General features: G+C 55.7%; 1 protein-coding gene across 2 annotated transcripts in view; it reads right to left on the reverse strand.

Moving 5' to 3' along the window:
• MLLT1 (MLLT1, super elongation complex subunit) overlaps positions 1-12,205 on the reverse strand; it is a 69,140-nt gene extending 56,935 nt beyond the window's left edge. For both annotated transcript variants that reach the window (XM_027547431.1, XM_027547430.1), the window contains exons 1-2: positions 11,995-12,205; positions 2,098-2,278 (exon numbers count right to left, since the gene is read on the reverse strand). In XM_027547431.1, coding sequence (XP_027403232.1) covers positions 2,098-2,278; positions 11,995-12,006 — 193 coding nt within the window. In that variant the 5' untranslated portion in view covers positions 12,007-12,205. The remainder of the gene's footprint in view (positions 1-2,097; positions 2,279-11,994) is intronic.
• Positions 12,206-15,221: the final 3,016 nt, after the last annotated feature.

Consider the following 15,221-nt stretch of genomic DNA (forward strand, 5'->3'; position numbering starts at 1 on the left):
GAATTCGCTTCTACAGCTTTAAAGTGGTAAGGAAGGGACACAACCCAGAAAGGACTAGAAGGCTGCCCCTGGGGTGGGACCACCATTGATGAGTTGGGAGGTGGAGATGCCCACCAGGTTCATTCCTGCTGGGTCTGTGCAGGGTGTATATTCTGATTTAAAAGACACTTTTTCAGCAAATAAAGTATAACTTCAGAGGCTGGAGTCCTGTTAGGAATTCACTGGCTGCTTCACCTTATCTGTTTTTCCCTGATCACTCAACAAATGGCAAGCAGGCATCCACCATCTAATTCATGTGATGCAGGGTGGCTCAGCGGTAAAGAATCCACCTGCCAAGGCAGAAGACATGGGTTCGATTCCTGGGTCGGGAAGATCCCCTGGAGAAGGAAATGGCAACCCACTCCAGTCTTCTTGCCTGGGAAATTCCATGGACAGAGGAGCCTGGGGGGCTACAGTCCATGGGGTCGCAAAGTGTCGGACACGACTTAGTGACAACCACCACCACCACATGATGCAGCTGCCGTCTATATAGAGGCTGCACCCACAGGCTTCGCAAACAAGGACGGTTCAGCTACTCAACTCTGACTGCAAACTGCCTCTGCAAAACAGTATGCTTCACCTAGAACCCATTTTTCAGACACTGGGAGCTTGGAGAATGTGCCACTTCCACGTGACCACAAATAGGTGACCAGGCCTCTTGGGAGCTCAGTCTCCACACAGAGACATGGAAGGGGATCCTGGGCACCACCACCCCTGCCAACGTCACGGTCTCTGTGAGAGGACGGGAATCACCACTGGGAGAGAAGGGGACTGGACGGCAGAGGGAAAGCAGGCGCCCGGCCAGGAGGAGGCAGCCCGGCTTCTGCTGCTCCATGGCACAGTCAGTGACCGAGGAATGAACGGGAGTGACCAAGCGCCAATCAAAACCTGCAGACCCGGCCCACGCCGCGTGGACCCCTGCTTTAAAGCTCGGGCAGCTTATCCAGACCCCTGAGCCTGCTTCCTCTTCTGTAAAAGAGGGTTGTGGGGCAAACAAAAAGAGCTTATGAGCAAAACGTGCCTGATAAGTGACATGTAGTATTATTATTATTACCAGGTGCTTTGCATTATTATATTACTACTATTACTACCAGGTGCTTTCCAGGTATCTGCTATTATCAGGAGCCCGATCTGCTCTCTCCAAGAGGCTCAGAGAGGAAAGAAGGAAGAGAACTGAAAAGTCAGGAAAGGAGAAATGAAGGAAAGGAAGAGCTGAAAGCTGATGGAAGAATCCAGAAGGAAGAACAATGGCCACTACGCCACTAGGAATCTGGAGCTGCCGTCCCCCCTGAACCAGGAGTGTCTACTTCTGTGACACACGTCACCTCCTGGCTGGACAGTAAGACACTTGTTGGCCTTGGCCCAGGCCCCAGTGGGTCCCAGGACAGGCTCCATACTCTTATCTCACCAGCACAGCCTCACCCCCAACCCTCTGGCCCCAATGCAGCCCGGCAGCGGCTCTCCCTTTCCCAAAGCCCTTCTGGAGCACAGGGTCCTTTGTTCCTTTATCAACACATCCATTCGAGGACTATTTATGGGACCCCTGTGACATACTAGGCTTCACACAGGGTACCAAATGGTGACACGGCAGACAGGCCCCGACCTCACAGAGCTCCCCAGTTCCCCATCAAATTCTCCAGGAAGCGGCCTCCAACCCCGCACCCTGGGCAAGTTCCTGTGCCTCACAGCCTGAGGGGGAAACGGGGAGGAGGCAGGGGAGGTACGCCTCCCTTTTCTGGTCCGGCCCCACATGCCAGGGGCTTTGGAAAGGGCATCTCTCCTCTGCCGACATGGGCCCAGTGAGCAACTTCCTGCTTACTCACGGGGTGGTCATACACCACCCTGCCCACCCTCCAACACGGGCCACATACTCTGGATGCTCCTCAGAGCCGGAGCCTCAATAATGACACAAGACACTCATCACCACCTCTACTGGGCTCTCCTGACAACCAAGTTCACAGCTGAGGGGGAAGGGGGGGTGGGGGGCACCCCCGTGCGGGGGCAGAGCAGCGGCCAAGGAGTTCAGGCCGGCTGCTCCCCAGGGAAGGGGGCACTCACCCCGCTTGGGCTTGGGGAAGCTGTCATGCAGCCGGAAGACCACCTTCTCCACGAAGTGCTGGATCTCGCACTGCTCGGGGCCGCGGACGAACACCATCCAGTCATGCGTGAACCCCTCCGTGGTGGGCTTCTTGCGCAGCTGGGCGCGGTGTCCCAGCTCTAACTTGACCTGGACAGTGCACTGCAGGGAGAGAGGCAGCAGCAGGGTCAGTGCAGAGCCCAGGGCCGTGGGATGTGGGCTGCCCTCTCCATCCGCCCTCCACCCCACCCCAGGTGGCATACAGAGCCGGAAAATGAAGGGACTCTGGGAGGCTCCAATCACAGGGGGTGGGGAGCACGTGTTTGCTCTACATGCTCTGTCTCCCCAGCAAGCCCACCTGGGGCCCTGCATCTCCACCCCAGTCACCCCAGGACCCAGGCACCTGTGGTCCCCTCTCCCCCAGGCTCTGCACAGCTCGCTGGCTCCTCTCATTGAGGTCTCAGCTTGACAGCTGCTTCTTCAGGGATGCCTTCCCTGACCACCCAGTCTGAAAGCACCCACTCCTAGCCCCACAGCTCTTCACCACATGGTCCTCTCAGCACCCTCCACCATCGGAAACCACCTTCTAGTGGCTTGCCTGCTCTGCTCTTAGGTTGGCAGCCCGTCCGGAGCAGTAACGCTCACCAAGATCTCCCGAAAAAAGAACAGTGTGACCCGTGAGGGAGAGGCTGGTGCCAGGACCAGAGGCTACCGACATCCACTGATGCTCGAGCCCCTTGCGTAAAAAGACTTAGCACTTACACGTGACCTACAGACATCCTCCAACAGACCTGACGTCATCTCTGGGTTACTTATAATACCTCGTACAACAAAGATGCTATGCAAACAGTTGTAAATACAGGTAAGTGCTATGTCAACCGGAGAAGGCAATGGCAACCCACTCCAGTACTCTTGCCTGGAAAATCCCATGGACGGAGGGGCCTGGTGGGCTATAGTCCATGGGGTCGATAAGAGTCGGACACGACTGAGCCACTTCACTTTCACTTTTCACTTTCATGCATTGGAGAAGGCAATGGCAACCCACTCCAGTGTTCTTGCCTGGAGAATCCCAGGGACAGGGGAGCCTGGTGGGCTGCCATCTATGGGGTCACACAGAGTTGAACATGACTGAAGCGACTTAGCAGCAGCAGCAGCAGCAGCAATGTCAACAGTGCCAGGGCACAGCAAATTCAAGTTTTACTTTTTGGCACCTTCTGTACTTTTTTTTCCCAAATATTTTCGATGCACAACTGACTGAATGTACAGATGCGGAACACATCAAATGAAGAGTGGGCTGTACCTCACTCTACAAGTGAGGCAACCAAGGCTCTGAGACTGAGCTGCTACGTGGCCATGAGAGATGGCTCTACTGTATGGAGATTCAGGCCCATGTGTGGGGGTCATCCGAGGGCCACTCTGCTGTCCTGGTCAACCCATGCCAGTCCTTGATTAAAGCCCTGTCGTCATCCATCATCCCACAGAGTGCTTCCCAGAGAACAGAGACCCTGAGGGTCACCCGAGTCACCCACGCCAATGATGGTTTGCGGTGAGAATGGGGGGAGGGGCAGGGGGCCAAGAAAGAAACCACCTGGGGACAGGTGCAGGTGGGCCACAGCCTCGGCAGCCAGACTTCCCTCTTCACACACACGTTGGCCTCTCCCCACTAAGGGAGCAGCCCCCACACTTCACAGATTCTGAAGCGCCGACAGGGACCCACTGCACAAACCACTCTGGCCTGGAAAACCCTCCCCGAACTTCCTTCACACAGAGCCTGATACCTAGTATCAAAACCAAGAACATTACAAAGAAGGCAGAGGCCAAGTGGACACTTGCTTCTAAGTGCCAAGATAACCAGGGGCACGCGGGCCGCCAGATCCCACACATCCTGGAGGAGACTCCCCCGCTGGGCTTGGCAGCCTGGGCCTGGACCAGAAGCCTCTCTCTGTGTCCTCCGCCCTCTTTCTCACTATCAGACCCCGAGCATCCCCAGGGGCCACAGCCCCTCTGGTGCCTGCCTCTTTTACCTGTTTAGACCCCGCCACCAGCATCCTCCTGCTCCTGCCCTCCCCTTCCTCCCCCTGCTCGGTCACTGCCTGGGACTCAGGGCTCACCCTTCTCAGTCTGAGTCAAGTCCAAAAGCCTCAGCACACCGCCCGCCTGCGTTTCCCCAACTCTGGGATGCTCCTGATTCACCACGTTTTCACCTGATTCAGACAGAGGATGCTGCAGAGCCGTGCACACGCACACACGTGCACTCGCTCACAAACAGCTGCTGCTAAGCTTCAGACACACCATAGGGGCTGTGAACCAAGGATGCACGGGGAATGCACAAGCCCTGCTTCCCCGTTCTGTCAGGCACCAGCCATCCCCAAACGCAGGCATGTCTGCTCCTTCCCGGCTGTGAGCCCACAGCCAGGGAGCCCTCACTCACTCCTCTGCAGACTGAACTTCCACTCATCCCTGACACCCTGGCTCAGGGCTGCTTTCTCCAGAGCCCCATCTGATCGGTCCCCACACTGGAAACCAAGCAGGCCCTGGTCTCCACAACCATCCACAAACAGCCAGCTCCTTGGTATGCTTCACCCTAACCCTGCTCCTGAGCACACTCAGCTGTCTCCAATGACCCTCTATCCTGGAGCCACACTACCACTACCTGAGGTGTCAACTACACAGGATTAAACTAGACAGGCTTCCTAAATCAGGGAGTTCTACGCGGCACATCCTGTGGGGAAGGGCCGAGGTGACGGTTAAGTATAGGGTGGTCTCCATGTGTGGACTGGTGGGAGGCTGTGGGTGCTGAGTGAGCTGTAAAAACGGCAGGAGCCCCTCCCCTGCTGGCAGGACCACAGTCCCGAGAGACTGCTCAGAAATAGAGCAGAGAGACCCCCCCAGAGCCGGCCCACTGGCAGGAGGGGTGGGGATCCAGATGGAGTATTTCGATTTAACACAAGAGAAGTGACTGCCAGCTACACGCAGGTGATGGAGTTGGGGAAACAGCACTGAGTGAGAAGTACCCCAGGCAACTGTGTATGGTCTGGGCTGAAGGCAGACTAGGAGAGTTAGATGGACCACAAGCCTGCTGGGAGGCAACTGGAGGGAGTGGCTAGAAAAGGAGCCTGAAACAAGGGAGCTGGGAGGACCCGTGGGCGGATGGAAGAAAGACAGGAGACCCTGGGCAGCTGGGAGGCTGTGATGCCCATGGAGCCTGGCTGGGCAGAGCAGTGGCAGGGGGATGGGGACACTCAAAGGGAAATACCCCACCAAAAGCTGGAGGAAAGGACTGGACGTCTGGATAAACAAGTCACGCTCAAATCAGCCACAAGCTTCTATTCGCAGAGCACTGCTTATGGGCAACGTTCAAGATAAACAAATCCCAGTGATGTTTACATGGTCCCGAATAGGCCATAATCACCCCCACACCCTATACTGAGTGTGTAACACACTCTGCCTCACGTACCCTATACACGAGTGTATAACACACTCTGCCTTTCTCTCCAACCTGTTCTAAGGCTGAGAAGTCAAGAGACAATCCCTGGACTGCCGGCAAGGTTCCAGGTGGGAAGCCAGATCATGACGACGAGACCCTGGGAACAGCTTCCGGTACTTTAGAACTAAATCCCAGGTCTGCTGTTCACCTGGCCAGAGATCCACAACCCTGCTCCCACCTCGGCTGCACGCCCGGCATGTCTCATCACATGGGGTTCCCACCCAGGGCACACCAGCAGGCAGCAGAGCCGTGATTGTGAAAGAAGGGAAGACCACAGCTCCATCCGAGGGGGAAGATGGGAGTGCCAAAAAGTCGCGCCACAGGCCAAAGTAAACAGGAAGGTTCTGAAGCGCGATGGGTAATCTTTGCTGCCGGAGGGCCATGCCCAAAGCCCTGCCTGGGCCCAGGCAGCATCTCTGCCCTCTGGGGCTGGCGCCAGCTCAGCCTCAACAACCCCAGACCCCAGGGGCCAAGGACCATGCTATGCACCGCTGCACCCAGGAGAGGGGGTTTCCTTCAAGTGCAGGAATCTTCTGAGAAGTAAAGATGGTAGAATCACACAGATCTGGGGCCACGATATGAGGGAAAAAATCACTGAATCAGTGAGACCCTCGAGCTACGCTGAAGCAGAGGCAGGCAAAGCTGAGCCCCCGCCAGCTACTCCAGCTTGGCGAGTCTCGGTGATTTATTACCTGCTCTGCTCTTCCCTCCCCACTCCACCTGGACTCCTTCCCCGTTCAGCAGAACCGAGCAACTGAAGCAGACCCTCAGCCGCTGCTCCAGGAAGGGTGTCCACTACTGCCGGGTTAACAAGCCTGTGCTGCCCCAACTGACACCTCTCACCTGCGACTCGGCTCCCAGGAGGCGGCAGAGCCTCTGGGGACGAGGGCAGGCCTCGGTCACTGCCTTGGTTCAGCATTTCATCTGGGGGCTACTTCACCACCCCCTCCTCCAACAAAAGCCCAGAACAAAGGGGCACATTCCAACCCTGCCCTGGAAGGGGTTAACTATTCTACCTCTGGGAAAACCTCCCTAAAACCTGAGCGGAACGAGGGCTCCCAGGGCCATCTGGGGACAGTTAAGCTTGGGCTGAGGGCCTCCACCGGGCGCTACCCTTGCTCCAGGCCAACTGGCAGTAGGCACTTGGAACCCCACGGCCAGAATCCTAAGTCCTGCAAAGCAGGCCAACGGCTTGGCTGGCCCAGATCCCTCCAGGTGTGGAGAGCCTGCCAGCCTGGGGCCCACAGCTCCTCTCACCTCACAGCTCTTGCTCCCCCAGATCCTTCCCGAAGCCCTCAAAGCCAGAACCCAGCCAGCCGCCCAGCCCCAAAAGACAGGTCTTCTACACCGAGTGTCTGTAAGATTTCCCCGGCTCTGCTGGTGGGAATTCTCTTCAGCAGACACCCTTCCCTCTGGGAATTCGCACTTTACCAAGTGGCCTAGTTATGCCTGAAGTCAGGCGGCTGCTGTGAATTCCCTCAGATGCACAATCCCCTCCCCTCCCAGGAGAATGAATCACCGAAGGACCCCTCATTGGCCTGGGATGATTTTGCCAAGTCTGACTGGACCCAGCAGGGTCACTGGCCATGTGGTCCACACACAGCCACAAAGGGGGATGCAAGGGAGCGGGGGACTGGCCCCACGGAACCACAGCCACACAAACGCAAAGGAAACGCTCTTCACAGAACTTTCTCCCTGGGGGCCCTGCAGGGGCTCCCAGAGCAGCCACTGAATCAGAGCTGGCTCCAGCTGTCCCTCCCTCTGTGTTAATCCTCTCAAGCAGGGACCACCTGCCCAGAGGTGGGGACCTCTCATAACAGCCACAGGAGGGCCTGGGCCTCTGACCACTGGCCCACAGAGGGTTGGCGGCCGCCCCTGCACCCTCTTCTGGTTCTGACCAGCCTCAGTCCTGGGGCACAAGGTTAATGACAAAGTGACAAGGACTCAATGAATGTGTCTCTGGACACTAAGGATAAGCAAGCAGACCACTATTGTGCATGCTAAGTCCCTTCAGTTGTGTCTGACTCTTTGCGACCCTATGGACGGTAGCCCACCAGGCTCCTCTATCCAAAGCATTCCCCAGGCAAGAATACTGGAGTTGGCTGCCATGCCCTTCTCTAGGGGGATCTTCCCAGCCGACCAGGGATCAAATCCATATCTCTTACATCGCCTGTACTGGAAGCAGATTCTTTACCACTAGGGCCACCTGTGCGGACCACGGGGATAAGCAAATACACCCATGATCCTCAGGGCTGTCAGGGGGCTGGGCAGCCTGACCTCCAGCAGCCCAACAGGGAGGCCTGGTACCAGATATATTAATACTTTAAATCTGTAGGGAACGCCCACCAACGTGTAGACGATATGCTGGTTGACCCCAAAGTTCCAGGGAGCAGCCTCAGGAGATTCTGAACATGAACAACTGGATGAAGGCATCTCTCCCAGAGCCAGTGGACCTGGTGACAAAGGGAGTGGTTCCTAACCCCTTTCATTAAACCGACAGTTGGTAGAGCTAAGTGTAAAACTTCACGTTACAAACTGTGGGGGACACGAAGGGGAGTTGTTAGGCTCTGGCCCTCGCTCTCAAGCACGTTACAACACAGCTTTAAAGCCTGGCAGGCCGACTTGCCAGATGACAGATTCAGAGCTGGGTTGGCCCGAGGTTCTCTGGAAAAGGTCTGGGGAAAGAGCGAGAGATCCAAGCATGCCCCTAGCCTCGACTCCTCCTCTGTAACATGGGCCTTCCTCCACCATGAGAAACACACCTCCCTTCCAGAGCAGCAGAGCACGGTCACAAAAAGCTGTTCCCAAGTCTGGGCTTAGCAGACGAAGCGTTATCGAGAGTCAGTTCAACCTGTGGTTCAACGAGTCGGCCGCCTACTTCAGCAGCCAGGCCCGACACTTCTGCAAAGGGAGGAACCCCTGGGCCTTTGGGGAACAGGACCCCCAGACACTGACACCACTTCTAGCTCCCTAGGCAGCCCCCAGCCCCCCAGCAAACTTTCCCATCTTTTCAGCATCTGCTCAGTCTGTAGCCAGGCCCATTCCTTCCCCACCATCTTTGTAGATCATATGCCTGCCAGCCATAACCCCTAAGTAAAGACCTGCCCCCCAAAACACATCACCACGTTCCCTCTTAAAAAATACAAATCCTGAGATTTCCCTGGTGGCCAGTGGTTAAGACTCTGCACTCCCACTGCAGGAGGCACAAGTTTGATCTCTGGTCGGGGAACTAAGATGGATTTCCCAGGCGACGAGGTGGTCAAGAATATGCCTGCCAATGCATAGGATGCAAGATACGGGTTTAATCCCTGTGTTGAGAAGATCCCCTAGAAGAGAAAATGGCTACCCACTCCAGTATTCTTGCCTGGACAACCCCAAGGACAGAGGAGCCTGACGGGTTGCAGTCCATGGGGTGGTAAGAGTTGGACACGACTTAGCCACTGAGCATACAGGCACGGGGAACTGAGATCCCACCAGCTGCAGAGCCCAAAAAGAAAAGCCCACCATCAAATCCCAAAGAAAATAGATGAGTAACTACAGACTAGAGGCTGGAGGGATCAGACAGGTGGGTGTATGGTCAGGGCAAAGGGAACCAGAATGACTTTTCCCTGGGAGCCCAGAGCCAAATGCAGAACTCCCTCTTTTCTCAGCTGGGCCAGAAAGTTCTAGAGAACACACCAGGAAGGCCAAGAGAACCAAAATCTCTGGAAGCAAGCAGGCCTGGGGGAAAGACCCATTGTTCCCCATCACACTGAAGCCTTCACAGGGGCGTCCCAGGGGAGGCAGAGAAGGCCGACTATGCTGGATTCAAAGGGTCCCCACCCCAACCCCACACCCAGATCCCGAACCAGAAGTCCTCCTGGACTGCTTACAGCTGGCTCACCCACTCAAGATCGATAAGGGACACTAGTCTCTCCTGCCTCCCCTGGGGCTGTGAGGAAGGGACAGGGCTCAGATTGGGGCCTCTCCCTCCCACATTTGCATGAGAACACAGCCCAGACGAAGAACTGGACTGGGGTGGCACGGGCCTTCCTCTGGGGCCAGTTTCACTTGCACTTGCATGCGCAAAGATCCGGAGCAGCGCTGTCCAGTGGAAACTCCTGCCATGGAGGAAGGGTCACCTCTTCACGCTGCCCAGTGAGGTGGCTGGCACCTCAGGAGTGGTGGTTCCTGAACACCTAAGGCGCGGCTAGTGCAACAGAGGAACCAACTTTTTCACTCTGGTTCAAGTTTGAATCACAACTGCCAGCAACTGTCACACCAGACAATGGTGGGATGGCACTCTTTGGTCCAGCGGGCTCACCTGACCCCCGAGCAGGACTGTTGTCTCCCTGCATCGCCGGCCCAGAACGCTGCCCTGTCTCACTCATAGAGACAACCACAGCCTGCCAGGGCCCCCCCACATCACAAGGTGAATGAATGTCCATGGGCCTGAAATGTCTCCCTGGGGGCCCAGTGGGGTTAGGGGCAGAAGTCCTGCTCTGCACCTGCGCGGTGTCCAGTAAGACTTTCCCAGGGTCCAGCTGCCTTAAGAGTGGACACTGAAGGTCTATTTTGTTTCCTAACTCAATACAGATAGGAGGCCTCAAGCTCGATCCCTTCAAGGGAAATGAACTCACCCCACCCTGCAGAAATCCCCATTCAGCTATCATAAACTATGCCTCACCTCTTGAGAGAAAGGTACAACACCAAGGATAAAGTGAAATTGTAGTGAGAGGGTGCCCCGAGCACAGGATTCAGTGATCCTGGGCCACCAGGCGGCCAGGATGGGCACGGGGGTATGCCTCCTGCACCCCCCCACCCCTGAAACCCAACTGCCACACAGTGCCTCACCAGCCAGAGCCGCCTGAGTGGCGCCAGCAGCCAGGGACGCCCCAACCTGCCCTCACTAAAAGCGGGGAATTCAGCTGCCACCCCCACAGCCCCACACCGCCTTTCCTGGCCTCGCGCCCCGTGAAGCCAGGGGCAGCAGACGAGGGTGAAGAGAGAGCTGATCCTATGTAGGGAGCTGCAATGGTCCCAGGCTTGAGTTTACCGAAACTGGCTCTGGGTTTCCAGACCAAAGGGAGAGGGTCCGTGGGGAGTCTAGGGGGTGGGGGCGCTGGGGAACACCTTGGGTTTGCAGCAAGTCTCTGGGTGGAGTCTCCAAGATGCTGGGGAAGGCAGGGAACATGGGGTATACAGGAGCTGGGCAGAGGACAGCAGGTCAAAGTCACAGCACCAGTCTAGGGGATGTTGGAAGGAAGTGGCGACCATGAACATCAGGAAAGAGACATGGGGGTCCCTGCAGGGAGGATAGCTGTGGTTCCAGGAACCAGATCTAGCTCTGGATTGAGGGGCTGGGGGGCAATGTGGGGCAGCGTCAGGGTCACAGGGGCAAAGAGAGCCCAAAGTGAGGGGAGTGAGGCATCTGGTGTGTGAAAGGAGTGGGGGCTCCAGATCAGAGCAGAAATGGTCCCTGGATCTGGTCAAAAAGGGTCTGAAGGTGAAGAGACAGCCCTTTGGGTCCCTGGAACCCAAAGGAGAGTGATCAGAGCAGAGGGGGCTGAGGAAGCTGGCCCAGGTCCGAAACGAAGGATGTTCAAGGCAGGCCGGGATCCTGGTGGGAAAAGGCCTGGACCTCGCCGACGTTTGAGGAGAGGGCTGGGGCTCAGCTGGGGCTGAGGCAGGGGCAGGATCAGAGGGGAGAGAAGTTAGGGTGGGCCTGGGTTCAAAGGAGGAGGCTGCAGACCAGGAGTTCTGGAGGGACTCAACCCCCAGCAAAGGTTTAATGTGGAGAAGAGACAGAGTTTGAGAGGAAGCAGGGCCAAGGGGCCAGAGCAGGCAGGAGACACCAACTGCCCTGGATTCAGAGAGGAAAGGGGGTACAGGCCGGATCAAAGGACTCTAAAGGGACCCCGGGGATGCCTGTGGGGGCTCATGATTGAGCCAGCGTCCGGAGGGATGTCCCGGGGGGCTCTGGGTCGGACTGGGGTTGCAAGGGGTGTCCCAAGGTAATCCGGGCCAGGCTGGGGTCCCGAGGAGGGTCCCAGGGGGTCTGGGTTGTAGTGGGGTCACAAGAGGTGTCCCACGGGGATCTGGGCCGGGCCGGGGTTGCGAAGGCCATCCCAGGGTGCTCTGGGCAGCGAGGGACCGAGATTCACAGGGGAGTCTGAGGCGTTGTAACCAGGTGGGGGTCGCGGATGGGGGAGGGGCGCCCCCGCCCCACATAAAGGCCCGGGGGAGCGGTGGGCGCGCACAAAGCGGGGCGGGCGGGCGCCGAGCGGGAACGGAGAGGCCGGGACCGAGGAGGGCCGGGCCGGGCGGGCGGGTAAGGGAGGGAAGAAGGGAGGGAGGGAGGGGGCCCGGCGGGCGGCGCGGGCTGCGCTGGGGCGGCGCGGCCGTTCCTCACCTGATTGTCCATGGCTGGCGCCCCGCCCCGCCCCCGGGCCCCGCGTTGCTCGCCGCCGCCGCCGCCGCTCAGCGCCGCCCCGCCGCCCTCATTGTCTGTCAGGCGCCGCCGCCGCCGCTCACGGCTGCCCGCCCGCCCGCCAGCCCCGCGGAACCGGAAACCACCGCCAGCCCGGGTCGCGCACCGACCGCGGGCCCCCGCCGCCGACTCGGGCCAGCCGCCCGGACTGACAGACGTCTGGGCCAATCGACGATACGGACAGCCACTCGTGGGGTGGGACTTCCGACCTGGTGGGGGCCTGCCGGGCTGCGGTCGGAGGGACGAAGCCCGCAGCCAATGGGAAGCCCGGACCGGAGGGGCGGGAGGAGGGAGGGAGGGAGGCGCGAGGCGAGCCCAGCAGAAGGGAGCGCGAGGTGTGCGCCGCACGTGGAGGGGGGCGGGGGCGGGACAAGCGCGCCGCGCCTGCGCACTGGTGCGCAGGGGGCGCTGCCCGGTGGCCCGAGCATCCCTGGGGCCCGAGCCTCCCTGGGCCCGAGCTGAGCTGGCGGCTGGAACGCTGGAGAGGCATCCCCAGGGACATTTTTGTTTCCTGGCCACGTGTTGCTACTGTGTGATGGAATGAGCCCTGGGCTCTGGTACTACAGATTAATTTTACAATCCTGATCTCTCTCATGATTCACTCCCTTCTTGCATCAATAAAATGGGGACTATCACAGTACCTTTTGATGATAGTTCATGCTAGTCTGAATGATACAAATCTGATACCGGCTACGTTGACATAACCAAGACGTTCTCATTTTATTCCAATGCCAATCCCTCCAAAAACCGATTCTTAATTTACCCATGAATATATGGGTATATACCTTCACTGTGACTTGTAAACTGTGTTTAGATCGGACGTAAACGTATCACCCCGTCTTTTTCATGATCTTGTAAGCCACTTTTCTTTTGGACATTAGGACTTCTACCTGCGATTTGGGGTCCCTTGTGCAATTATTTTAAATTCCTTCTATAAGATTAAAAATCGGGAGATTTTTGTTTGTTTGGGTACCCGCCCCCCCCCCCCCCATTTCTCATTTAAGTGTCAGGCTCAGTGGTAAAAATTTAAAAATCCACCTGGTAATGCAAGGAGATGTGTTCCATCTCTGGGTCGGGAAGATCCCCTGGGGGAGGAAATTCTTGGCTGAGGAATCCCGTGGACAGAGGAGCCTGGCAGGCTTCAATCCACAGGGTCGCAAAAAGTCGGAGGCGACTGAGCATGCTCTCAAAGTATTTATTAGTTTGTGTGGCCGGTGCTTTGCGATAAAGAGCGACGTCGGAAAATCAGTTACTTTGGAATGAAAGGAAGCCCAGAAAAGAACTGTGAAGAGAGCCAGCGTCATACATAGTACACAGTAACACTATACTTTTAAATCTACAGCAGGGCCACCTGGGGGTTTTTTTGGGTGGTGGGGGGGGGGAGGTTGGAGGTCATACTGAGAAAATAAGCAACAATAATGCTAAACAATGATGCCAACCAATAATAATGTTATTAATAAAAGGATGACGGGGGGGGGGGGGGGGGGGGGGGGGGACACAACAATGTTTTGAAACCCCTAATGAGCTAATCATTGCAGACGAGAGTTGACCATGGATACTACAATGATTAACTGAAAAGTCCATGGGAAACTGGAGAGTATAACTTCATCTCCATCATGATCTCTTCACAGATTGCCTGCTAGATGCAAAGAGGGGGGGAAATGATGTTCCCATGGAAGCATCATATTGTTGCCAACTTAGTTCAGTGACCACTTTTAGAAGCAGAGCAGTGGGATAAACAGATGATGAACTCCTGCTAGGGTGCAGTGAGCAATACACAGCACCAAAAAAGAAGTTATTCTTGCCCCAAATGTTTAATTTGAATCATACCTTTAGTTCCAGTTTACAAAGGAAACAATGAGGGTAGGGGATCATGGGAGGTGACACATGAGAAGGAATCAGGCAAGGGATTTCCCTGGTGGTCCAGTGGTTAAGACTCTGGGCTTTCACTGCAGGGGGTGGTGTGAGTTCAATCCCTGGTTGAGGGGACTAAGGTCCCCAGATGTCACACATGGTGCAGTGAAAAAAATAGAAAACAAAGGAAGAAGAAGAAGCAATCGAACAAATTCAGAAGATGAAACTCTCAAGAGCCTGGGAGAAAAGACATGAGAACCATTCAGAATTCAAAGAGATGGTGTCACAACCAAATGCAATGTAAGGTCCTTCATTGGATCTTAGCTTTGAACAAACCAGCTGTGTCACTGGGGAAATTTGAACTTGAATTGGCTTATATTTCAACTTGTAATTGGTTAGGTGTGATCATGGAATTACAGTTGTGTGGAAAAATTCTTTACTTTTTAAAGCTGCACAGGGCTAAAATGCCACCAGGCTAATTGCCTTTAAAACACGTTAATTTAAAAACTAGACGATGAAAATATGGCAAATGTAAGAACTGTTCGATCTAAGTGACAGGCATACGGGATTTCATCAAACTGAGCTCTATACTTTTCTGTATATGGGAAGCTTCTATAATGAAAAGTAGACATGTTGGGACCTTCCTAGTGGTCTAGTGGTTAACAGTCACCTGCCAATGTAGGGGACACAAGTTTGATCATTGGTTGGGAGAACTAAGATCCCATATGCTGAGGAGCAACTAAGCCCTTGTGCCACAAGTACTTAAGCCTGTGCCCTAAAGCCCGTGCTCAGCAACAGGAGAAACCAGTGCAACAAGAACCCCACGCACTGCAATTAGAGAGTGGCCCCCACTCACCACAACTAGAGAAAGCCCACTCGAAGCATCAATGACCCAGAGCAGATAAAAATTCATTCATTCATTCAAAGTTAGAATAGTAAAGTAATTTTAAAATGTTAAGTATGTTGAATCCCTGGTGGTCCAGTGGTTAGAATTTCATGCTCTCACTGCCAAGGGCCTGGGTTCAATCCCTGGTACAGGAATTAGATCCCACAAGTTGCACAGCACAGTCAAGTGCAGTCAAAAAAAAAGCATCCATTGCCTAAAACTGAACAACTGTTTTCCTTCCTCGAGGAGGTAAGCAGAGTGCTGCTCCGTTTTCTCATTAGTATGGCCATATCCTGGCCAACACCTGCTATCTACAAGCTCCAGAGGATGAATTTTAAACTCATTTAATCATCACAATATGAAGAGGTAGGTGTCGTTGCCCCCATTTTACAGGTGAGGAAACTGAAGC

The sequence above is a fragment of the Bos indicus x Bos taurus genome, chromosome 7 (genome assembly GCF_003369695.1).
Source record: "Bos indicus x Bos taurus breed Angus x Brahman F1 hybrid chromosome 7, Bos_hybrid_MaternalHap_v2.0, whole genome shotgun sequence".
NCBI lineage: Eukaryota > Metazoa > Chordata > Mammalia > Artiodactyla > Bovidae > Bos > Bos indicus x Bos taurus.